Source organism: Nansenia antarctica, assembly GCF_963989245.1.
Source record: "Nansenia antarctica genome assembly, chromosome: 6".
In the NCBI taxonomy this organism is placed as follows: Eukaryota; Metazoa; Chordata; class Actinopteri; order Argentiniformes; family Microstomatidae; genus Nansenia; species Nansenia antarctica.
In genome coordinates this window covers 31,546,850-31,570,849 of record NC_137676.1, presented here as the reverse complement: position 1 = coordinate 31,570,849, position 24,000 = coordinate 31,546,850, and the positions used below count along the sequence as shown (strand labels likewise).

Here is a 24,000-nt window from a genome sequence, read left to right as displayed (position 1 = left end):
GGAGTAAAACAAGCTTTTATTGTGTTGAACTAACCTCATGAGACATTTAGAAGTTATATTCTTCAGTGAATCAATGGCTTTTATATCACTAATTTCAAAGTCAAAGGTCTTTGATGTACCAATTACAGATTGCACAAATGTCATAGAAATATCAATCTTAGAATTGAACAGATATTGATACTGAAAACAGGTAACATGTCACTATAATTAGATGCAAAATACTCAAAACTGTTGTAGCATCACAACTCATGTAGTGCACACGTGTGTGTGTGTGTGTGTGTGTGTGTGTGTGTGTGTGTGTGTGTGTGCATGCATGCGTGCGTGCGTGAAAACCTGAGGTTACGTGTATTCATTTTACTAATCAAAACCCTCATGAGCCATTTTTAAGCAGTATCTTTGTTTCAAAACGACTGCCTGTACAGTGTACGTACACTAGTCATTCTGGAACCTTCTACCTGAGGAGAGTCTTATGTGCTAGTAGTTTTGCAGGGCCAGACCTGTTGCCTCTTGCATACTGTCTGCTCAGGGCATACCGTCTGGAGCCTTACTGCCTCCCACCACTCTCAGACAGACGGGCAGGGTCAGCGCACGTGCAGGAAATCTGCCTATCCTCATCTGTCTTCTGAATTGATTTAGAGAGAGAGCGACTTACACCTTCGTTCTAAGCCACTCACCTTACCCAATTCCTGTGATGTGAACATAGAGGTGTCTGTCTGTCTGTGGAACATTGTTTTTCCCTCCCTTCTCGAAGTTCTCCCAAAATACAATTCCCAGATGTACTGTTACCACATTAGCTAGGTCCGGATGAGCTCAAGAGTAACGTAGCTCTGTTTTTCTCGTACGTACGGTACTCAACAACCGTTCTGTGGGTTTTATTTGACCATGGGAAAAAGGGGGGCTGTTAGGTGAATACCACAGCACAGGTTTGATTGAACGAGTTGCCTAGAGATACCATCACGAGGTAGAGCAGCTAAATGGAGAGTTAAGTCCAGGAATGTGTCTGTAACGGGAGCTGCTGGGTGATTTGTCTCAGCTCAGATGGAGTCACCTCTGGAAAGGTGTCTGCCCAGGGTTGTCACAGAGCTGACCTCTTCTAAACAGGAGCCTTCCTGCACTTCCTGGCTGTGTGTGTGTGTGTGTGTGTGTGTGTGTGTGTGTGTGTGTGTGTGTGTGTGCGTGTGCGTGTACGTGTGTGTGTGTGTGTGTGTGTGTGCATGTGCGTGTGTGCGTGTGCGTGTGTGTGTGTGTGTGTGTGTGTGTGTGTGTGTGTGTGTGGGTGTGCGTGTGCGTGCGTGCGCGTGTGTGGGTGTGTGTGTGTGTGTGCTTTTTGGCTCTGTTTGGGGAATGTACTCATGCGTGAGGGGGTTTCATTCAGGGGCTTGGTGATGTTGTAAAAAGATCTTCCCTGGCTTTAGAAGTGGTGGTCTCTGACCCTCTTATCCTCTTCAGACCCCCCCCCCCCCATCCTCTAAGCTGTCACCTCTGGCGTCTGAAGACCCACTCTGATCCCTGGCCTCAGATCAGCCCTCCTGAAATGTATCCATCACCTCTGTCGTCCGAGCTCCTCTCAACTCCCAGACCCAGGCCCCTCTCTCTCACACTCCTCACCATGCTCCTGTTGACCAAGGATACACTGAGAGATCACAAGCTCCTGGAAACAAACCAGAGTTGCAGTCAAATTCATTTGAACCCATTCCCGGGAACACAAATTCTATTAATCGATAAAGCAAAAATCAGTCATCGGAATGATGAGCTGAAATAGAAAATTCTGAATTTGCAGAGATATATAGTATCCTGCTGTTGTATATTCAACTGATGATACTTTAATCATAATGAATATAGTAGTATATAGTAATACAATATAATAATACAGCTATATCATTTCATTTGCCATATAGCTTTTGGTTTAAACTGATGATCAAGCCACACATTTCACAAATACTTTTTGTATAAATGTAACAAATATTTTGTAACTCCAAAGTTTCAAAGTATAACTGCATTGATATCTCTGTCTCTATTTATCCAGTCGTATGGTGGAATTGTTTACAAGCACTGAATCACTGTGCCGATGTTTGAGAATGCCACCAGAATGAGGTCATTGAGTTAGCATGTAGCATGTAGCATGTAGCGTGACATAACCATAATAGTAGCAGGGCTCTCAAGTCTCACGCATTGGGCGTGAGACAAGGTGTGGCGTGTGAGCGTGTGAACAGGTTGAAATGCGCGTGTCTCACGCCCAATGCGTGAGACTTGAGAGCCCTGTAGGCCTAGTAGTAATATACATCCTGTATTATGCCTATTCCTTGATTGTGCCAGAGGAACCCATGTGTGTTTCACTGCTTGGTCTCTTATCTCCTGGGACTAATCACCTCATGGTACATGAGAATGGCTCAACAATGTCTTTCCAAATGAAGACACCATACCATATTCTATCACAGTCAGGTAGTATGCAAGTATAGCCATAAAATAGCTTGACTTGGTAAACACACTCACTACTTGGGTGAACACTTGATATTTCCACTTGACAAGGCTGAAATCAATTGTCAAAGAAAAGAACAGTCACTGAATACGATAACCAAATGATGTAACTCTACGCATGCAGAGAATGAATTTACATGAAGTGCATCTCATTTGAAGTACTGTATATTCTGTACATGGGATTTTATTTCACTGCATGAGGGTCAAAAAAATATTCTTCAGCTTCTTGCCATGTGAATATTGATGTTGATATATGAAGTATTTTGCCACCCTACTCCTCTCTCTTAGGCCTGGAGAAGGCTCTTCAGATGTGCTAAGCTGTCCTGCGCGTCTGCCTGCCGGAACAATTAAGGCATTCTTCATTGTTATGCTTCCTCAAGGTAGTGGTTATAGGGAGTCAGAACACTGTTTAGTGCCGTGGCGTGAAAAGACACACTGTTATTACATGACGTTCTTGAGTGTCTAAACACTTAAAGTGAGGAAGATGACCCAGCAAAAAAAGGGGGATTTGAATGGAGAAGCCTATGATTATTGTAATTCCTCCTCTGTTATAAAAAGGGGGATTTGAATATGAATTAGGCCTATCCATTGAAAGCTTGTGCTTTTTCCATAATGTTGATTACTGAGACAGAGGGACAGTAAAGATTATTCAGATAATTATGATAGTTTTTGTCATTGTTAATAGTAAAGTACTTTGTGGTTGGTTGGTTGGTTGGTTGGTTGGTAGTGTGTTAGTTAGTAAATAATGGAATTAATAATGGAAAAAAATGGATAATGGAAGCATAGGATCCCTTTGGAATTAGTACCATTAGTACCATTAGTACTGGTGGAATGATGATGCTACACATGGGTTGGTCATGATTATAGTACATTTAGGATCAGAACCTTGAACATGTATCCCTGCAGATCTAGGTCAAATATTATATTATGCTTAATTTAGCTTGGCATTGGAGTTTGGCATTCTGGGACTATTGCATCCGATCCATTGTACCAGACAAACTAAATTCAGCGCAGCTCAAATGTTTGAAAGTTAGGAGCTGGCAACAGTTAACTGACTCTAGATCTGAGCATTTGAAATGCGGGAGAAAAAAAACAAAGCGAAGAATGCCCGATTTTGGAGGCATTTGAAACACAAATGCTTTTTTGGAGAACATGTCGAGCGTTGTTTCAATTGAAAAAGAGAAGAGATTACCGGCAAGTCGCCTGGAAGGATGCAGGGAGATTCCCCCACTAACGACAAAGAAAGTGTATGTTGCAACTTTCAAATCCTGGGCGCTCAAAGGCCTGTGCATGGACACGAATTGGGCGCTATGGATCAGTGTCTGGGGGGGGGGGGGGGGGGGGGGAATTGAGTCACTCTGTGGTGACCATGAAAGGGTTAAAGAGCAGCCGACTGGGTGCAGTTTTGTGTAGCCACAGGCAGTGTGGATGAGCGGTATATGGGCACATTGACTGCAATCAGATACTTAGCTTTTTGGGAGATTAACTCCGTAAATACCCCCTACTGCAACTGCCGACACATTACACAGAGCCGCTTGTTATGTGTTACGTGAAAACAGTGTTGCATGTGTCTCACTACCACACCCACCTGGTTTGGAAAAAGTATTATTTTTTTTATTTTTTTTGTCAAACACTTAACTGTGCTTGATTGAGTTTGCCTGGCGCAATGGATCCAATGGAATAGTACCAAATGTGCAAATCCCATCCATTTGGTATTCTAAGCAGGCAGGGATTTTTCGACCCAGGTCCGATTTGTATGAGACTAAATTCAGTATACAGTATAATGGAGGCAAATGAGGACGCCTTGTTTGGTTCCTCTGTCAACTGTGTCAACTGCACACACTTAAGGTCAGTCATGTAGGGGACAGACTGAGAGGACACCCCGACCTGCAAATACTTAGCCTAACACCTAACCCTAACCCCAACCTTAACCCTAACACTTAGCCCTAATACTAACCCTAACCCTTAGCCCTAACCCTAACCTTAACCCTAACACTTAACCCTAACACTAAGCCTTAACCCTAACCTTAACCCTAACCCTTAGCCCTAACCCTAACCTTAACCCTAACCCTAACACTTAACCCTAACCCTAACACGAAGCCATAACCCTAACCTTAACCCTAACCCTTAGCCCTAACCCTAACCCTAACACTTAACCCTAACCCTAACACGAAGCCATAACCCTAACCTTAACCCTAACACTTAGCCCTAACCCTAACATTAACCTTAACCCTAACCCTTAGCCCTAACTCTTAACCCTAAAGTTAACCCTAACCCTTAGCCCTAACTCTAACCCTAATGTTAACCCTAACCCTTAGCCCTGACTCTAACCCTAATGTTAACCCTAACCCTTAGCCCTGACTCTAACCCTAATGTTAACCCTAACACCGGAAATTCAACATCAGTTTGCAGGTCGGCCATGTCCACTTAGTCTTTCTCTTCAGGTAGCTGTCATTCACGCTGTCCCATTGTACAGTTTGTGTTCATGCTCTCTGTTATGATAATGCTCTCTGTTCTATAATAATAATAATAATAATATAACGGAATAGAAAAGCAATGAATCAACTCCAATAGAAGACCTTGGTTCACCTGTGAATCGGGCAACTTGTGAGACTTCAACCCCCCCTGGTCTAATGTCTAACTCCTGCCAAACTGTTCAAGTGAAGCCACTCTATTCCATCTCATATGGCTGCCTTTATAGGATCCCATTTTCCCATCAACACACTATACAGTATCAGGGCTGATTGTTCTGAAGCATGCCATCTCCCTCCAGGTGATGCGTTTCGCCTGGGAAACGTCAAACATTCCTCGGCCTCCGAGCAAGAAGTGTCATGATGGATAGAAATGAGATCTCACGCTTCAGCTTTTTCACAATAACGACCCCCCCCCCTTCTCGATGCTCCGACACTCGCTTGGGTGTATGTGTGTGTGTGTGTCTGTGTGGGTGGGCAGGCCAGAGCATGCTTCGTATCCCGGCGTGTTCGGAGCTGCTCTTCCCAGCTATTACCCTCTCTCCGTCAGGACGCGGGTCCCAACACGCCCCAGAGCCCGACCAGCGCATCCCTCTTCACCCATCTTCATCCCCGGTATTGCTGGAAAACACACACTCGATAATGAAGATTTGGGGGGATTTCTCACACATCCAGGCAGGCAGGCAGACAGGCAGGCGCACACATGCACACACACGCACGCACGCACGCACAGACACACACACACACACACACACACACACACACACATACACACACACACACAGACACACAGACACACAGACACACACACACACAGACACACACAAACACAGGCACTAATGCGTGCAGCCACACACACACACACACTCACACACACACACACACACACACACACACACGCACACACACACACACACACACACACACACACACTTTATTGAATATACGTATGCTCAATATCTCATTCAATATAGGCAGACAGGGACCATAGTCTTTGACTTGGTCAAACAACGACACATTTATGTAATGTTTAGTTCTCTCCATCGCGATAGAAGACATGGATCATACATTTTGGGAATACATTTTACGCAGCATGCTATATGCTATGTACAGTATGTCATTCCAGTCAGGATGAATGTTTATAGTAGAAATAGGCCACTGAGGTAACCTATTTCTGAGTGGTCATAACTCAGTACACGTTTGACAGTCCGACCACAGACTGCGCTTGCTTTTACATGCCCTGCAGACCGTGTCATTGTTGTACACATCCTTCCATGCAGTCATGTATAACATTGAGTAATACCCCAATCATGAGCACCATAGAGCCACCAGTTGACAGTGATAGATATTGTTCATACAGTAGAGTAGGGTATGCACTGTTTAGTTGATACACTGATGAGAAAGTAATCCAAATCTGTCTGATGTTATTTGTTAACATAGGAGAGATCAAAATCCATTTGTTTACAAGTCAAAATGAGTCAGAATACCAAACTAGGGGCGCTTAGGTGGCGTAGTGGACTAAGCGCTGACCATGTAACCGCAGGGTTCCCGGTTCGATTCCGGCCGCGGACATATCCTGCATGTCATCCCTTCTCTCTCTCTCACCCATCCTTCCTGTCAAATCTCTACTGTCTCTGTCACAATAAAAAAGAAAATATGAGTGGGACTGCCCCACTCAGAAAAAAAGAATACCATTAATACCAATTAACTGTTGCGCAGTTTCTAAAATGATGCATTTCTTAGTTTCCAGTTGACACTGAGTTGAGCCGAGCTGAGCTGTACCGGGCTTGCCTGGTTAGTTGCTACAGTGTAACAGTGCTGGAAAGGAAATACGAAAGGAAAATATCAGGGCCAGCACAGTATGGTTTGGGTCAGCCCTGTATGAATAAATGAATGAATGAATGAATGAATGAATGGACTTTATTGTCATTGCTACAGTACAGGTACCAAACAATGAAATTTAGGAGGGGTGGCTCCCCTGGTGTTAGGAAAGGAAAAAAAAAAAAACACTTTTAGAAAAAGAATAAAATCACAAGAAGGTAAGGAGCTGGTTTACATAAATAAAGGCTATGTACACAATCCACTGTACTATACTGCACAGATAGTCAACTAGGGTTGTCATATTGCACAATAGTATTTTTTCACGTTAGTGTGTTAAGGCACCTAAAAAGATAGAAGAAGGCTCAATCAAAATGGTGGCTTTCTTTTATTTCATGCACATTTGACACATCAACAGTAAAAGTCAACCCAAAAAAAACACAACAAAGGGAGACCATGATTACATCTCTCCAAAGTCCCCCAAACAGCAATTAGACGACCTCAAAAAACACCTTGGGAAATTCTCACTCCAGAATTTCCACGTCTTTCCTCTGGAAAAGCATTTCTTTGTTGTATGAGGAGAAAGTGGAGACACACATTGCTGTGGATGCTCGACGATGGTGAGCCTATAGCTGTGCCTATGACTGTCTGCATGTGTTAACATATTTGGACAGCTAACCGAATTTTGCGGTTCTGCAAGTCAGAGCATGTTTGTAGGGATGACAGTCTGGCAATTATCACTTAGTCTCCGCGAGCAAGTCTGGATCTGCTTCCACTGGTCCACTACGCTGGCTTCTCCTCCTCCTCCTTGTCCCCCTCCTCCATTTCCACTCTCATCCTTTACCCTCTTGGTCTGTCTGTTCCCGCTTTTCACCGTCCTTTCCCAGTTGTCTCTCCTCTTTCCATCATCTCAGTCTCCATCCCACTTCCCTGTCTCCCTCAGTGTTTTGTCAGTTCCATTTTCTCCACTCTTCTCTCTGTTCTTCTCTTTCCCTCCTCCCTGTTCGTCAACCTCCTGTTGACCTCCTGACATTCTTCCATGAATCGACCTCTCCTCTACCTCACTCACTCTCTCCTCTCTCACCGCTGTCCTCACTCTCGTTGAATCTTTCCAAATGTATTCTTTTGTCCTTTCCTTGTCCCTGACTGTCAGAATTCAGCCACTCCTCCAGTACAGTACCGCAACTTTTGTGACTTGAGTGACTGAATTGTTGTGTCTGTGGAATGCACCCAAAATGGCTTGCTAGGAGATACGCGATACGGCGGCTCCATCTCAATACAACAATTATTATATGGAAAACCAGTGCAAACCGAGGGGGATGTGTCAGAGGAACGAGTTGAGACGTCTCTCTGAGGACACACAGCTGCACCCAGAGACAGAAAGAGAGAGTGATTTATGGCACTCCCCGCACTGTCGGGTGTGACTGTTTTCAAACACAAACTGCCCAGCCCAATATAATGTAACCTACATTAATAATGTAACCTATTACCAATATAATGTAACCTATGTCAGCAGACTTTTTTTTTTTGCTTATTTCCACAGAGTTCTGTCTCTCTTTATATATCTTATCGTTCTCTCCTTTCTCTTTCCTCTCTATGAGGTGACAGCGAATGACTCAAACCACACAAATGAAAAGAAACATTGAAGAATAATATGCAGCATACTGTACCATATAACAGAGAGCACCACGGCAATGCAGGATAGAGAATTCAGATTAAAATGACAACTCGAATGACTCCCAAATATCGAGATGAGTAGATTTGATTGGGGGAAATGATTAGGATATGTATAGTCTCTGTTGACGGACTCAGACAGCTCTGCGAGATACGGCGGCTGTGAGAAGAGGCCACGCTTTCATGGTTAGAACTTGTCTGTGGTCAGAACCTGAACTTAGTCCCCCACAATAAATAATCCATCGATATCAATCGGTCATTTGTGCAAATGTTTGATTCATGCAGGCATAGTCGAAGGCTAGGACTTTTAGGTTACTAAAACAACAATTCAGTATGGTGTCATTTGGAGGTAGCGATGGCTCCTATTAATAATTCAAACTTCTCAGTGTTAAGAGGGGGGGTTATTAGTTACTCTAGAGCGGTGTGTCTTGTTGTTACTCAACTTCAACCCTTAAAAAAAAAAAATCCCTCGCTTGTACTGAGACTGTGAGAAAGTACTATGGGGTGTTACTTTTTCAATTATTTATCTAAGGTATGACTGATCTGTCTGGACTTGTTGGCTCAAGTAGGATGAATTTTGTGAGTCGCTCCTGCGCTTCCCACACACCTCCTGGCTATGCTATGGCTAGAGGTTAGGGTGGGGGAGGAGGTGGAGGAGGTGGTGGAGGAGGCTTAGTAACGGTATCACAACAAGGAATTCACAGACAGATTTTGTCCGGGAATTGACTTTGCCTTCCCTTCCCTCCACCCCTCTGTGACCTGTCTGTGCCTGGGCGTCCGGGGATCGAGCCCCGAAATGTTTTCTGAACAGCCTCGGATCTCCAGATCAGGGGGGTGGGGGGCGGACAAGTTTAAAAAGTCCCCATCTACCGCATCGCCATCGATTTAGCACATCGCGTTGTTTTAGTGCAAGCTACCACCCGTCAATCAAAAACTCCGCTACCCCCCTCAAACAAGGCACAAAGTGTCTTTTGCACCCTAATACATGACCCAGGCGTCTACCATTAAACAAAGAGGACATCCTGGTGGTTTCAAGGATGACGTATAGGCCTAGATGTGCCTAGAAGTCTCAGGCAGTCTGGGCTACTCATCTTGAGAGCACGATTCCAAATCACCTCCACACCGCTACAAACATCTTCCTCTAACACACGTCATGTTTCTCACAACGACAGCTTTCCAAAACGGGAAGCCGATCTGCGATCAACCGATTCGAGCGCGACCATGGTGATAATACCACCGTATAATCGGTGAACATGAAGTGTACAATCTCCACGTTGTAAATAGTCTGTGTGTAACGGGCCCTCGGGCACATTGTTGCCTCTGCATTTACATTCACTGTAGCAAGTCCACACAAAACAACTTATTTTTTTCCTGGAAGGTTTCCATTTTGATGTTCCCGGGTGGATTTTTGGGATTTTCTTGATAGTGTTTTTGGGGCATGTTTCATCTTGTCAGGTGAGACACCCCCCCCCCCCCCCCCCCCCTAAAGCCCACCTGTATCTGATGCGTCCTAACAGTAGGAGGCCTGCCCAGCGTTACTAATGGCAGATGTGCCTGTCTGAGAGTAACAAAGGACCCCTTTCAGACGCATGACAGAGTTCAGTTAGATGATCCAAACAATTGGAGTGAGGAGTCGTCCTTGAAGTCCCTTGTAGTTCAACGCTGACATGGCATTTCCATATCATTTGCCTGGCTATGAGGGCATCATAGTGGAGTTTCCCCAATGGCGTTGGTACAGGGTATTACCTCACACACACACACACACACACACACACACACACACACACACACACACACACACACACACACACACACACACACTCTCTCTCTCTCTCTCTCTCTTATGTGGCGTTTTGAAGTACATGCTTCCCTTTAGTGATGATATCTGTCAGTATCTCATCTGGTAGATAGTAATCATGTTCATTCCAGCAACAGAATATACTTAATTATTGACATGACATGGAGCCACAAAAAGGGCCTTGTGTATTTCCCCTCATATTTCAAATGACTCCATTCCCCCCCCCCCGGGTACCACCTACTTTAATATGATGACCACGTTCATAACCATCTGTTACACTGCCAATCACTCAACACTTGTCTTTGCTACAGGGCGTTTCACTCATCTGATGCTGTTGAAAATGTGGTTCCTTTCCTAATAGTGTCATGAATCCCTTGTTAGAACTAATTCTGCTGGTGTGGTGTCACACACCCAGATTAAGTTTACTCAAGGACTGAATGGCAATTTGAATCCAAACTATGATCAGTTTGTTTTATGCACATCCGGGCTCCTTGGCTATGGCTAGGCTTCATTAAATACTTAGTCATCGTGCTCGTTCGTTATTCATTAAACCAGTCAGCAGATACTCGAGATGTGTGTGTTTTTAGATGGACAGCATACTTTTGACCACAAAGGGTTAAAACTAAATGTCTGTATGTGACGTTTGGTATTGAAAAAGGGAAAATGTTTTCAAATAAATAACACCACCCTGTTATAGTGCCTGTGTTTTCATCATGTATTTAATATTTAAAGTTCATTTAAGCATGAATGGATACAATTCTAAATTGTTTTGTATGTCACATTCTTATTGTTGTATCGCGTGTGTGTGCTTTTATTTATTTGACAGTGTGTTGTGACCATTCTGAATGCGCACTTCAACTTAAACCTAAACCGTACAGTAGTCACAGTAGTCAGAGGCGCCATTACGCCTCAGCTTGGCTGAGTCCCTGTGTTTCTCTCTCCTCAGTATTCTCCGCTGTTGAAGAAGCTGTACTGTCAGATCGCCAAGACGTGTCCCATCCAGGTGAAGCTGACCTCCTCCGCCCCCCACGGCAGCATCATCCGCGCCATGCCGGTCTACAAGAAGGCGGAGCACGTCACGGAGGTGGTCAAACGCTGCCCCAACCACGAGCTGGGACGGGACTTCAATGACAGTAAGGCCTGTTCGTCAACGTGTCCCCCGCTAGATTTGGTTTTGGGTGGTGATTATATATCTCATGGTTGTTTCGTGGGGCGGCCGTGGCTCTGCCGGTAGAGCCGGCGTCTAACGATCGCAAGGTCGGCGGCTCACCGGTTTAAATCCAGGCTGGCCACGTGTAGATGTGTCCTTGAGCGAGGCACTGAACCCCTAATTGCTCCAGGGTCCTTCTATGGCTTTGACCCCTGACCCCTGGCCTAGAGCATAAATCCATCTTGTTGGACTCTGTGCAATGTCGAAAGTTGAATCTTCCTCTTCTTCTTCTTCAGTTTCCTTCTTCAGTTTATATGTAATGCATTTTCAGACTGTTTACTAAAACTATTGAATAATAGTTTCTCAAAAACATTGTCAAAGATGAGGTACAATACCAATCAAGCTGTAGAGTATTCTGAGTTGTTTTTTGCTCTGCTCAGCACTATTTGCTCAAGCAATTTTAGTTTTAGGCAAGGCAAGGCAAGGCAAGTTTATTTGTACAGCGCATTTCATATAACAGGGGCAATTCAAAGTGCTTTACATACATTATTTAAAAATACACCAAGAGCAGCATAGTAAGAAAATAAAAATTACAATGAATAAAAGCAAATATAAGAAGTAAATAGATAAAACATTGAATAAGACAAGTAGTAGTAATAAGTAGTAATAAAAAAAGACATTTATAGAAGTGTTTGTGTTTAATCATAACTGCTGCAAAACATTTAAATATTTTAAGGGTTTGGGCCTGTTTGATTTCTTCAGGGAGTTTGGGAGTTTTTAGGGAGTTTGTTTGTATAACTCTTCAGCATATATGAGTATTTTGAAAGCGTCTGGGTGTGTATCTTTTCTATTGTCATCTAGGCCTGTATTGTAGATCAGAAAGGATTAATATATATATATATATATATACTGTATATATATTTAATATATATTATATATATGTGACATGGTCTGGTGAAAAGGTCCGCATTATGAAAGTTTAAGTGTTGAAGAGCCCACTCAAAAAACAAAGAACAGTTTTAGGATCACTAAATACTTGCAATTTGTGAATTGGATTCACTGTTCATCATTCATCATTGGCCATCCTGCTTGGTACTGGGTGAGTAAGTGATACATGGCTTGTAAACAAACAGGATGTGGTCAAAAGCAAGGACTGTGTGATCATCTAGTTATGTGTACTTGTGTGTTTTTAGCATGTTGATGTCCTACCAGCATGTTGTGATGTGCTAAACATGCAGTTAGATGTTACACAGCCATTTTCTCTTTTTAGCTGCTAGCTAGCTACCAACGCAATGGTCGCAAACACGTGTTTATAGTACTATAGATTAGATTTATAGTACTGTGCATGCATATTATTATTATTTTTTACAGCAGCTGGTGAAAGGGGTAACAAGTCGGCAGCCAATTTAATGTGCAGACTTTTATTTTGAAAAATGTAAATACATTTCAGCGTTGTTGAAAATCAATGACACACTTGCTAGTCAACTAACACAGCTTGTTTTGTGAGCCTGCTGACAATGTAAAGTAGTGTTCTAGTTAACTAGTTAGCAGTGGGGATTACTTACCGAATCCATTGCATCGCAATATTTTGGCTTGACTAGTGAGAGTGTGTTGTGATATTGAAATCGTTGAAATGGATTTCCGTGTTTCAAAATAAAAGGCCGACCATTTTGATTGGTTGCCGACTTGTTCCCCCTCTCACCAGACCGTGTCGCATATATGTATCTATCTATCTATCTCTCTCTCTCTATATATATATATATATATATATATATATATATATGTATCTCAGTGGGAATTGAGCCCATAACAGGGTTTCCGTTAGAAAAAATTGCCGCCGGACATCGTGTCCGGGAAGATTTCGATTTACCGGACAAACGTGATATATTCCGGTCATCATATTAAAATATAATAAAAACATTTTTTTTCAAAATCATATTTTTTTTCTTCAAATCTAATATAGCTGTTTGTCGCGGTGATTACTGTTGTGTAGCGGCCTATATATGCTATTTAATGTCTATTTCTCATCCGATACGATTAGATGCGAGCTATATAATATATAATAATATAACATGATTCGCATGCGCGCTATGCCATTATGTCCAGCGCTGAACGGGCGCCTCACTGGGAACTGAACAGACAGCATCGATCAATGAACGGACTCCACATTACGTTAACTGAAGTTTGTTAAATTGTTTGGGATTAATGTGAGTTTTCTATTTTCTCTTTCCAGTTTTACCCTTTTTTTAATCAATAAAACAACGTCATTTCTATAACCAGGTCTCGCTGGTTGGGAAGGCATTTCGTTTAGCTGCCTGTCAAATCATACTTAATCGGACTCGGGAGTATGACAATGAGGAGAACATAACTGTTTATTGAGAAACGATTGATAGGCAGGCTGGGATACATATATAAAGAAATACCACAATGTCTAGATGTATAACATTTTGCTCAAATATGCAACCAGCAGTAACTTGGGAGTGTCCAGTTCACAAACTCAAAAATGCTCAGTCCACTGATTCACAATCAATTCAACAGTTCATCAAATCCCCAAAAGTTCAGTTCAGCTCAATCACAGTCAATTCAACAGTTCATCAAATCCCCAAAAGTTCAGTTCAGCTCAATCACAGTCAATTGTATCCAAACAGTTTCACTCTTCACCCCGCTCCCACACAACGAACGCAAGACTTACAGTTTTTAACAGTCTGTCAGTCCGATAGGCTTAGTGGTGTCGGGTTACCCGCGCTGCTTAAGATGAGCAGCTCCTGCTCTCTCCCCAGCTCCGGTGCAAGCGTATGACATTCCCAACGGCCTTGTATCCAACTGTATCCTTACGTTTCATCCAGCTCTTCGCGGTCCGAGTAGGCTAAAACATTTACCGAGACGCAGACAGCGGACGCGACCTGCGGCACAAACACGGACGGAATAATCCACTTCCTGGTTTGTTTGAATCATCCCGCCCTCAGCACTCGGTGAGAGACACCTTATCATTTCGCGTTGTCTGTAGAGAACGGGGATTGGATGATTTACGATTGGATACCAGCAGCGTGTGACGTGTGACAGCGTGTGAAAAAATCGTGGAAGTGACAGTCGGCGGTGGAGACATGGCGACTTCGGTCCGCAGTTTTAATTCGGTTACAGGCACACTGGAGAATACGGGGATTTTTTAAAATAGAAGGAATCAGAATGTGAACTTTAGCGAATTGTATTCAAATTGTGCTTAGAGGGAATTATTTTCACCGGACATTATGTCCGACGAGTTTTCAATTTGTCGGACTTCAACAAATTTTACCGGACAAAGACCGGTAATTACCGGTTAACGGAAACCCTGGCCCATAACCATAGCGTCGTTAGCCCCATGCTCTACCAACTGAGCTCCACCTCCTCCTCTCCATCCATGTTCCTCAGTCCTGGTCATGGAGAGCCGCGTCATGTCCAGGCTTTGGTGCCTAGGACCAACTCATCCTCAACACACCTGGTTTCTCTCTCCAGCCTGGTTCCTGTGTTAGGGTTCAGGGCAGGGTCGTCTCAAGGATCGCACTGAGCAACGACCCTTGATAGGTCGATATGGAATCAGGCGTGTGTGTGTGTCCGTACTGCCTGGTAACTCTCCCCTCTCACACTTCTCTTCCCTCCTCCCCCCCCCACCATAGGCCAGGTGGCCCCAGCCAGTCACCTGATCAGGGTGGAAGGTAACAGCCTGTCCCAGTACGTGGACGACCCCGTCACAGGCAGACAGAGTGTCATGGTACCTTATGAGTCCCCACAGGTGAGCACCACCTGCTGATAACATGGTTGGTTTTGTGACCTGGTGCCCTGCTGCCATAAGTGACAGTAGTGCAGGCTGACACACCGCCCCACACTGACTGGAGAGAGAGCATGCTTGTGGGTCAGCGCGATGGTGGGAAAGACCCCCCCACCAGCGCTAATACAGCACAGCAGGATTGGTTGATTGATGTGGCGGTGGAGGGGAGGGGGGGGGGGGGGGTACCACAACCAAATGAAAAAGGTGTATGCCCATGTAAGCCTACAGTGCAATTAAAAGGATCAATCTGGTGAATTAATAAATGATATATAGCCATTGATATTTTTAAGAAGAGAAACTTAAATAATAATAAATGCCTCATGAGCTTAGTTCAACTGTCTTCAGAACCCCCTCCCATCAGAACCTAACGTATGCGCTCGGTCTACTCCGTGGCTTGTAAAGAATGTCATTGTAACTGCATACTTTCAGAACATGGTTAAAACTATCATTTTGATCTCATGGATGGGTCAGTCCAGTCATAGCTCCGTCTTTGAAATTTGAGAGATGCAGCATTTATCCAGCCCCTCAGCTGCACAGGAAGCGGGTGACTGCTTAGTTGTTGTTTGAACCCCAGATCACACAAGGAATATTTGGGATATTGCAGTCGATGATGGGCATGTTAAGACTTGTATGGATGTAAAACGAAAATTCACAGCTTCAGTAATGGCACCAGTAGCAATCAATGCTTTTAAAAAAAGAAGGCATTTCATAGAATCTGTCATAACAACTGACGTTCACTGTGTGGATATATACAACACCGCCCTCTAGAGGTGATGACAGATACCGTTCAGATTCAACCCATGAGTAACATTGAGCCAAGAGTTAAATATTATAACAGGGTAAAACACGGGTCAATGTATTTACTTTAGTGGCATGTCATGTGACTTACAACCCAAACGTGTCGTTGATGGCGTGTGTGGGCTATTGGTCGACTGGTGTGAACTGACGTCAAACGGCTCTCTCTGATAGGTGGGGACGGAGTTCACCACCATCCTGTACAACTTCATGTGCAACAGTAGCTGTGTGGGCGGGATGAACAGACGGCCCATCCTCATCATCATCACCCTGGAGACGAGGGAGTAAGTCAAATCAAAGCCAACCGTATTTCTAAGCCGTGGCTACAGATAGGGACATCTAAAAGTAGGTTTTTAATGACACAACGTATTATATAATATACCTCTCTGCACTTTCAAGTCAAAGAGTTCTGTGAGTGCCTTTATGATACCTTACTAAATCGATAATGAATATTCGAGTCAAACTCCGCCTTTGTCTTGTAGTGGTCAGGTCCTGGGGCGGAGGTCGTTTGAAGGTCGGATATGCGCGTGTCCGGGCCGAGACCGCAAGGCTGACGAGGACCACTTCAGAGAGCAGCAGGCGCTGACCGAGAGCGTGGCCAAAAACGGCAACGCCAACAAACGCAGTGAGTGGACCCTCCTCTCTGAGCTGACCCTCCTCTCTGAGCTGACCCTCCTCTCTGAGCTGATGACATCTCTTATATGAGTCATATCCACCCCAATTGAAACAAATGAACACTCTTCAGGCACCTTTATTATGCCCATACATCAGTTATTAGGAAATATCATGCTATGATATACAAAAGAGTTATGCCACATTTTTGCAAAGTGCGAGATGTACAGTAGACAGTAAGGATCAGTTTGAACTATATAGTTGTTAATGATCTGTTAGAACTATTGACCTAGGGTCTATGTTTATGATCTGTTAGAACTATTGATATAGGGTCTATGTAAATGATCTGTTAGAACTATATAATTGTTAATGATCTGTTAGAACTATATAGTTCAGGGGTGCAAACTGGTGATGGCCCAAAAAGGTGACACTTTTTTTTTTGCTGCCTGAAAACAAAGAAAATGATCAATGCACGGCTAACCTTAGGGAGGGGGATAGCACTAACACTAATGGTACTAGCACTAACGGTGGTCTAACAATGATGCAAGTAGCGGCAGCCCTGACCTCAACACCTGCAGAATTACTTCGAAAACAGTTTACTGTGACTGTGTTCTCCACGCTGTCTGGAATTGTACCTAGCCTGAAGCTAAACGTTACTTCAACAGCAGCGGAGTTCAGCAGACAGGGAGATTAGTTAGCTCGCACTTGTGACTTGGATGAGATTTAGACCCCCCCTCCCAAAATATTCTTTTTGCAGATCTACACAATTCACATGGATGACCTATTTTGAGATAAAAACGGCTAATTTAGCAGAAAGGTGACAAGTTTGCACCCCTGTAAGTTGTTAATGATCTGTTAGAACTATCCGGTTGTTAAGTCTGACGTCAAACGTGACGTTTTGCAATTTCCGGGTCCAAACCAGAAATTCTCCGCACCAGAATACCAGTGTACTACAGCGGTAGAATGACAGTTTAATCGTTTTTTAGACTCGGATCTATTCATACAACAAGGGACACAGCACTTTCCTGTTTTCCCCATATTGTCAGGGTATTTGAGCCTCGCAAAAGCGCTATATAAATATAATTTATTATTATTATTATTGCGGCATTTCGAAGACAGCGCCTCAGCCAACTTTGGACCCGGAAACACGTCACGACTTAACAACCGGATATAGTTGTTAATGATCTGTTAGAACTCTATAGTTGTTAATGATCTGTTAGAACTATATAGTTGTTAATGATCTGTTAACTATTGATATAAGGTCTATGTTTATGATCTGTTAGAACTATTGATATGGGGTCTATGTTTATGATATAGGGTCTATGTTTATGATATAGGGTCTATGTTTATGATATAGGGTCTATGTGTATGATATAGGGTCTATGTTTATGATATAGGGTCTATGTGTATGATATAGGGTCTATGTTTATGATATAGGGTCTATGTGTATGATATAGGGTCTATGTTTATGATATAGGGACTATGTGTATGATATAGGGTCTATGTTTATGATATAGGGTCTATGTTTATGATATAGGTTCTATGTTTGTGATATAGGGTCTATGTGTATGATATAGGGTCTATGTTTATGATATAGGGACTATGTGTATGATATAGGGTCTATGTTTATGATATAGGGTCTATGTGTATGATATAGGGTCTATGTGTATGATATAGGGTCTATGTTTATGATATAGGGTCTATGTTTATGATATAGGGTCTATGTGTAGGATCTGTTAGAACTCTTGATATGGGGTCTATGTTTATGATCTGTTAGAACTCTTGATATGGGGTCTATGTTTATGAGCTCCATAAAGCCTGGGCTCATTCATGCAAAGTGGGGCCATGATATCTTGGAAAACCTTCATTCCTAATTTTCGACATGTGTAACTCCTGTGTTGCAGCGTTCAAACAGACGCCTCCCAACATCTCCTGTCCAGGCATCAACATGAAGAAGCGGCGGCACGGGGAGGAGGAGCTTTACTATATCCCTGTAAGATCTGACGTCCCCATGGCAACACTGCACACTGGCCCAGCCTGCTCAGACCTAACCCCATCAGTCATACGTCATATACTGCATCATCTACACATAGAGAATATACACCAGTAGCTATGTGTATTTGAGAACCTCATGGTTAACAGGTAATTAATGACAATGTTGGTGGTTATTTGTTTATGTGTGTGTGTGTGTGTGTGTGTGTGTGTGTGTGTGTGTGTGTGGTGTGTGTGTGTGTGTGTGTGTGTGTGTGTGTGTGTGTTAGGTGCGTGGCAGGGAGAACTTCGACCTCCTGATGAGAATCAAGGACAGCCTGGAGCTGGTGGACTTGGTGCCTCAGACGCTGGTGGACTCCTACAGACAACAGCAGCAGCAGCTGATCCAGAGACAGTGAGTCAGCTACACACACACACACACACACACACACAGATACACGCACACATACACGTGCGCACACACACACGCACACAGATACACACGCACACGCAGACATACACGCACACACACGCGCGCGCACACACACACGCACACACACACACACACACACACACACACACACACACACACACACACATACTCCACAAACTTCCAAACCCTTACTGTCCTCCGGTCTCCCTGCCCTCCTTGTCCTGTAGGAGCCATGTGGCGCCCCCCTCCCCCTACAGCTCCCCCCTGTCCAACATGAACAAGCTGCACGTCCATGGAGGCGTCGGCAAGCTGCCCTCCGTCAACCAGCTGGTGGGCCACCAGCCCCAGCACAACCCAGGACCCTCCCCCGCCATGGCCCACATGGGTGAGTGTGTGTGTGTGTGTGTGGTGTGTGTGCGTGTGTGTGCGTGTGCGTGTGTGTGGTGTGCGCGTGCGTGTGGGTGTGTGGTGTGTGTGGGTGTGTGGTGTGTGTGGGTGTGTGGTGTGTGTGCGTGCGTGTGGTGTGTGTATATGTGTGTGTGTGTGACTGTGTGCTTGTGTGTGTGTGTATGTGTGTGTGTGTGACCTCCCGCCCTGACGATGCCCGTATCTCCTCAGGTCCCAACATGCTCAGTGGTCACCACATGACGCCCGGGGGAGACATGAACGGGGGGCACGGGGTCGCTCAGTCCATGGTGTCAGCCTCCCACTGCACCCCTCCCCCTCCGTATAACCCTGACCCCAGCCTAGTCAGGTACCTCACCCTCCACTGACCCTCTCCCTCTCTCTCTCCCATCCAGGGGATGTAGTGTAGCGGTTAGAAAACGGTGGGTTTCAAGTTTAAACGCTAGACATAGCTGGATAGCTGGACACTGGTCAAACACCATGGTTAGCATAAATGCTAATCTTCCAAAAAAGGCTACTGCCGTGTAAAAAGGTGGGTAAACTCTGTACGCCGTTTTAAAAGGGTCTGTAAATTAGGGTTTAGGTGTACTGGAGGTCGAGACATAGGACGCCTACCATGTCATCGCATTCAAAGCTCACGCAGCCATTTTGTAGACGACAGTCTACATGTTTTCCCCATTTTCTATGCACTGTGTGACATTGTTTATGATAAAAGCTGGAACACGGATTACAGTCCAACAAGCATTACTGAGTTGGGATTCCATTACTTTGGTCTAGTACATCATTTGGGGTTTTGAAATGTACGTTTTAAAAGCATGCTCTACCAGAGTGTGTACTTGTACAGTATATGTGTCACGTTGTAATGCTTTGGTCCTCATATCGGCAACCAAACTTTTCTTTTGAAACACGGAACTACGTTTCAACGTTGTTGAGAATCACAACACAAACTCGCTAGTCAAGCCAAAATACCGCAAGGCAATGGATTCGGTGAGTAATCCCCACTGCTACCTAGTTCACTAGAACACTACTTTACATTGTTAGCAGGCTCACAAAACAAGCTGTGTTAGTTGACTAGCGATGGTTCATTGGTTTTCGACAACGCAGAAATGGATTCACATTTTTCGAAAGAAAAGTCTGATCATTACATCGGATCCCGATATGACGACCAAAGCATTAGAACGTGTCACATATGGCCTGTGTTGCTGGATGGGTTGAAGTTGATTAATGTGACAGCAGCTGGTGAAAGTCGCCAACCAATCAAAATGTTCAAATTGAAATTTGTTGAAATGGATTTACATTTTTCTGAATAAAAGTCTGGACATTTTGATTGGTTGCAGACTTGTTCCCCCCTTTCACCAGTTATTACTGTCACATCTTTTCTGACGATTGGGGAGTTCTGCAGGGAATTTGCCATTCAAATGGGCTAAAAAAAGCCTGTCCATCTTGATAAACTATCATCCTATTCCACCATTGATGTTTTCCACAAATCAGAACTTGATTGAGAGAGAGAGAGAAGGAACAGAGTCTCATGATGGATGACAATGAAAATTACAATTTCGACATTTACACACTTCCATAATTCTCAGATTATGTGTATGTACCATATTAAGATGTTGTTTGTAAAAATGTTGATTTGGCACTGTGTTGTTTTGTACACCCAGACAGAACCGTAGCGTTACAATGACTTTGGCTATTGTCTGTCTTTTGTACTATAAACACATTTTTTTGGTTTTGTTTAAATTGTATGTAGCCGAGAATTTTACATTCATGTATTTATAATAAAGGTTTTAATCCAACTAAAATGGCTGAATGAATCATTAATACAACTGCATGCACATACTTTAATGACTTGTGTTTTTAACATTAGTCACAGTCATTATCACTTTAAAGCATCATATTCAAATGTAAGATGAAGATTACATCATTTAGATATACACTCTCATATACAGTATGTGACCTAACAGACCTAATGGAAGTCTTAAGACATCATTTCAGTTTTGTGAAAGTATATAATAATCTTATTCAAGGCCCATTTGGAACCATTCCCTCATATGAATGTTGGATATTCAGGCAGTTGGATAATAAAATGGACAGAGTAGCTTTAGTGGTGAGTCCCTCCCCTTCACTAGCTGTGGTAGGAACGTGACTGATGGTAGTGTTTACTGTCTCCATACAGTTTCCTAAGCAGTCTGGGCTGCCAGAACTGCATTGACTACTTCACCTCCCAGGGCCTTCAGAGTGTCTACCACCTCCAGACTCTGTCCATGGAGGTAAACATCACACACACACACACATACACACACACACACACACGCACATACACACATGCGCAAACGCACGACGCCTGCACACACACACACACACGCACACACACACACACACATACGCACGACGCATGCACACACACACACGCACACACACACATACGCACGACGCATGCACGCACACACACACACGCACACACACACATACGCACGACGCATGCACACACACACACGCGCACACACACACATACGCACGACGCATGCACGCACATGCACGCACACACACACACACACACACGCGCACAACGCATACACGCACACACACACCCACACACACACAACACATGCAAGCACACAGACACACGCACACACACACGCACACACGCACAGGCACACACCAAACCCCGTCCTATCTCACTCCCACATGAATTCTTAAGGATAACGGAAGGATAATACAAGGAATAATATAGAAATATTGAAACGAATATTACATTTGTCATCGGTGATGAGAGGGTTTCTGCATGGTCATGTTTGTGTGTCTTACCAGGCTGCTGGAAGTATGTCACTCTCTCTCCCCCTCCTTTTTCTCCACCTCTCTTTCTTTCTCTCTCTCTCTCTTTCTCTCAATCGTTTCCTTTCCCACTCTCCTGTTCCCTCCTCCTTCCCTCAATTGTGTTTGTCTGTAGCTTCATGTGTCTGTAGCTTCATGTCTGTAGCTTCATGTGTCTGTAGCTTCATGTGTCTGTAGCTTCATGTGTCTGTAGTTTCATGTGCCTGTACCTTCATGTGTCTGTAGTTTCACGTGTCTGTAGCTTCATGTGTCTGTAGCTTCACATGTCTGTAGCTTCATGTGTCTGTAGTTTCATGTGCCTGTACCTTCATGTGTCTGTAGTTTCACGTGTCTGTAGCTTCATGTGTCTGTAGCTTCATGTGTCTGTAGCTTCATGTGTCTGTAGCTTCATATGTCTGTAGCTTCATGTGTCTGTAGCTTCATGTGTCTGTAGCTTCACGTATGTAGCTTCATGTGTCTGTAGCTTCATGTCTGTAGCTTCATGTCTGTAGTTTCATGTGTATGTAGCTTCATGTCTGTAGCTTCATGTATGTAGCTTCATGTGTCTGTAGCTTCATGTCTGTAGCTTCATGTCTGTAGTTTCATGTGTCTGTAGCTTCATGTCTGTAGCTTCATGTCTGTAGCTTCATGTCTGTAGCTTCACATGTCTGTAGCTTCATGTCTGTAGCTTCACTGCCCTCACACATCCTGCTTGACTATGAGCAGTGCTTCTCTGTCAGGGGTCCTAGTCAGGCAGGAAGTGTTCTCTGTCAGGGGGTTCTAGTCAGGCAGGAAGTGTTCTCTGTCAGGGGGTCCTAGTCAGGCAGGAAGTGTTCCCGGTGCCTGAGGTTCAATAAGACGTTCAATAAAACGCATTCTCTTCCCTGCCCATTTCCTGTTTCCTGTCTCAGGACCTGGCCGCTCTGAAGATCCCTGAGCAGTTCCGCCTGGCCATCTGGCGCGGCCTGCAGGACATGAAGCAGGGCGGCGCTCCTCCTCCTCCCCCCCCTCCCCCGCCTCCCCCCCACCATCACCATGACTACCACCACGGCCAGCAGCTCATCCGCTCCAGCAGCAACATGGCCGCCGCCGCCATGGCCATCGGCCCCAGCGGAGAGCTGCAGCGTCAGCGGGTCATGGAGGCGGTGCACTTCCGCGTGCGTCACACCATCACCATCCCCACCAACCACCACCGCCCGGGGGGGCCCCCCGCCGCCACCGCCGCAGACGAGTGGGCCGACTTCGGCTTCGACATGCCCGACTGCAAGGCCTCCTCGCGCAAACACTCCATCAAAGAGGAGTTCATGGATAGCGACGTCCACTAAGAGAGAGAGAGAGAGAGAGAGAGACGGAAAAAACTGTCTCTTGTGACCTTCCTCTGGGAGGTTGTTTGTTGTATTACTTGCAGGGGCTGCAGAGAGCAGGTGTCCATTTTGTAGCATTTAATCATATTTTTTTAATGATGTTTAATGTTTCTAATTTCCCTGTTTTGGGAAGTTGTTTTTGCAGAATAAAGTGATAGTCTACTCAAAATACAAATCAACATGATTTTCCACATAGTTGGATCTTGGATAATGGATATTATAATATAATATTAGTATAATGGATATTTAGTTCTCTTTTTTTATTTGTTTTGTTTGTGTAACCATAGGCCCCCCATTTATTTAGAAAATGTTACAAACACATCTTATCATACCAAAAGGCTGTGTCAAATATCTGCTTTGGTTCTTTGAAAAGTCACATTATTGTGCTGTAATCCACTTTTCAATATTGATG

The 24,000-nt window shown here is 44.2% G+C and overlaps 1 protein-coding gene across 2 annotated transcripts in view; it reads left to right on the top strand.

The window, feature by feature from the left end:
• The window catches only part of tp73 (tumor protein p73), a gene marked incomplete at both ends in the record, with an annotated part of 43,596 nt that extends 20,047 nt beyond the window's left edge, over positions 1 to 23,549 (top strand). For both annotated transcript variants that reach the window (XM_080533610.1, XM_080533611.1), the window contains 10 exons: positions 11,186 to 11,372; positions 15,043 to 15,158; positions 16,164 to 16,273; positions 16,472 to 16,614; positions 18,506 to 18,594; positions 18,863 to 18,987; positions 19,233 to 19,390; positions 19,624 to 19,759; positions 21,587 to 21,680; positions 23,136 to 23,549. In XM_080533610.1, the coding sequence (XP_080389736.1) occupies positions 11,186 to 11,372; positions 15,043 to 15,158; positions 16,164 to 16,273; positions 16,472 to 16,614; positions 18,506 to 18,594; positions 18,863 to 18,987; positions 19,233 to 19,390; positions 19,624 to 19,759; positions 21,587 to 21,680; positions 23,136 to 23,549 (1,572 nt within the window). The remainder of the gene's footprint in view (positions 1 to 11,185; positions 11,373 to 15,042; positions 15,159 to 16,163; positions 16,274 to 16,471; positions 16,615 to 18,505; positions 18,595 to 18,862; positions 18,988 to 19,232; positions 19,391 to 19,623; positions 19,760 to 21,586; positions 21,681 to 23,135) is intronic.
• Between the last annotated feature and the right edge of the window lie 451 nt (positions 23,550 to 24,000).